Source organism: Palaemon carinicauda, chromosome 1, assembly GCF_036898095.1.
Source record: "Palaemon carinicauda isolate YSFRI2023 chromosome 1, ASM3689809v2, whole genome shotgun sequence".
In the NCBI taxonomy this organism is placed as follows: domain Eukaryota; kingdom Metazoa; phylum Arthropoda; class Malacostraca; order Decapoda; family Palaemonidae; genus Palaemon; species Palaemon carinicauda.
In genome coordinates this window covers 55,013,322-55,015,821 of record NC_090725.1, presented here as the reverse complement: position 1 = coordinate 55,015,821, position 2,500 = coordinate 55,013,322, and the positions used below count along the sequence as shown (strand labels likewise).

Genomic DNA, 2,500 nt, shown 5'->3' with positions numbered 1-2,500 from the left:
TGCACTTTATAGGTAGGTCTAAAACTATAAATGAAAAGAGCTCTTGGAACTCAATGCAAAGCATCTTTAATATATAAAACCTAACAGACAACCAAACCTATAAATCAGTTGGATACTTAATATCAGTAATTATCATTTGCTTTTGAAGATCTGTTAAGGATAGATTCAAAATATAATTTTATAAGTCCACTTTCAGTATCACACATACAAATTCGTAATGTATCTATATAAAACGATTCCATATGGTGCAATTTCCTTGACAAGTTCAGGAGTGGAACTAAGTTTGCAATTTAAAATCACATTTTTACACTTCATCTTCAAACCTAAGAGAAAATGCGCTTTTACCTAATTCTACATCGATGTTTGTATGACGAAGCTTATTCTTGTATCTTAAGAAATTGTCAATTCCATAGTCTGGATCTATTCGAACAGTCCTCAGTGATGGGAAGTTGGTTACAGCCTCTGCTAAGTGAATTGTGTATTGCGAAGACAAATGTAATGTATGAACTTTAGTAAGGTTTCTTGATACTTCTTTCTGTTCAAATAGGATCGAGGCGTCATCAAATCTTAGGTCTGGAATCTCCAACACTTTCAGGTTTGGTGTTGCTGATAAAAGAGACCGAAGTAGTTTCATTGGAGCACTAAAATCCATATCAAGTCGCCATTGTTGTAAAGAGTTTTCCTTTGCAGCCATGATGTGATTATCCATTAACAGGCCCTCCAGACTGTCGGTAATATGGTCATAAGGCCTAGCATTTACTTCAAAGTGAACTTTACTGTTTTGATTTTTAGTTGGAGAATCAGGTATTCCATATCCATAAAACTTATTATAAAAAGTAAAAGGTTCTTCCATATATGCGCAGTCTCTACGATCATGAATACAAATACTGTCATTGCAAACACCCTCAAGCGCACCAAATCCATGAACACTGCCAGTGATTGAAGGTACATCATATCTCAAGGGCCCTTCGCCAAATATATTATCTTTTAAAGCACCAGGCCTTTCAAGACTACCATTTGAGAATTCACCTAATCCGAATTTTTGACCCAATGAGGTGGTGTCCCATGCAGCGTCTCTTTGTGGTGCACCTGCTAGATTAAATAGATTTCTATAAATGATGTTATAGTAAGGATCATGTTGATGAACATATGCTGGAAGAGTGGGGTGCATCCCACGTTCATCCATATACTGGTTTACTGTCAATGGACTCTCCCTGTAAGGAAACTCTTGACCTTCTCTTTCTATTAATGGGAAACACTCCCATAAAACACAGTTGTGCAACTTCAAAGAAAGACTTTCAAGTTTAGGTAGCTCATTAAGCTCCATCAAGCCCGGATCCTGTACTAGATCTAATTTAAGGGCAAGAACTCTCAAATTAACACATCTTCTTAAAACTTTGCCCAGCTGACAAGCGTCCCGCAACTTAAACATGGGACCATCTAGGTATAACCTATTGAGGGAAGAACATGCTTGCCCTAAAACATGAACCAAATTCAAGCTTTCTAGAGCTCCATACCAAAGTCTTAAGCTCTGGCAATGGAAAACCTTTAGAGTATTTTCTATAAAATTGGACTGTTCTACCTGATTGTTGAGACAAAAGTCAATAACAACATAATCGGCTTTTATAATTGTCTTGGATAGGTTATCATCAGCCACACACATAGTGTTACCATTACTGCTGTCTACTTTTTCATCATTGTCACTATCATCTTTCGTACTTCTTTTTAACTTATAAATAAAATTTTCATCGTTATTTTTGTCAACATTGTCAGCAACATTATTACTCGCATTTTTGTCAACATCGTCAGCAACACCAATATTTCTTTTTTCGTCAACATTATCAGCAACATCATTATTTCTTTTTTCGTCAACATTGTCAGCAATACCATTATTCACTGTGTTGTCAACATTGTCACTAACGCCGTCATTTTCTTTTTCGTCAACGTCGTCCGCAACACCATCATTCTCTTTTCTATGAACATTAGTTTGATCCTCAGGCTTTTTATTGCTATCATTAAAATTGACATCATCATCACACGAATCTAACCGTTCCTTGGTTTTGGTGTTAGCATAATCATTATCAACGTAAGTTTTATCACCATTATTTCCGTTCAAGTTTCTTTCAGCGATCCTATTTCTTAAATCTATAACATCATTATGAGTTTCATTTGCCATGAAATCAGCCACAGTTGCATTATCATCACTTTCATCACCACTGCCACTGCTACTATCACTATCTCTAATATCGTCGTAATCAATAACAGGAAACCCTGTAACACTATGTAAACTGAAGCAAATGCCATTCCAGTGGCAACTATTATTCCTTATCACAAACTTCGGGTAGGGGATTCCAAATTCTAAGTATCGATGCAACATAATCCTTTGCTGGACAACATTAACCCAATTGGTTTTCAAATAGGGGTAAAAGAGTTGTAGAAGAAACATGAAGTCATTCAAAATGGTGCTGAAAGGTTCATTCTCACTGGTAAAGGTGACTGC

General features: G+C 36.2%; 1 protein-coding gene across 4 annotated transcripts in view; it reads right to left on the bottom strand.

Annotated features, from left to right (window-relative positions):
* LOC137648330 (uncharacterized) overlaps positions 1-2,500 on the bottom strand; it is a 15,435-nt gene that overhangs the window by 206 nt on the left and 12,729 nt on the right. For all 4 annotated transcript variants that reach the window (XM_068381258.1, XM_068381266.1, XM_068381281.1 and 1 more), the window contains exon 4: positions 1-2,500. This exon is cut by the window's left edge and continues 206 nt beyond it; it is cut by the window's right edge and continues 402 nt beyond it. In XM_068381258.1, coding sequence (XP_068237359.1) covers positions 305-2,500 — 2,196 coding nt within the window. In that variant the 3' untranslated portion in view covers positions 1-304.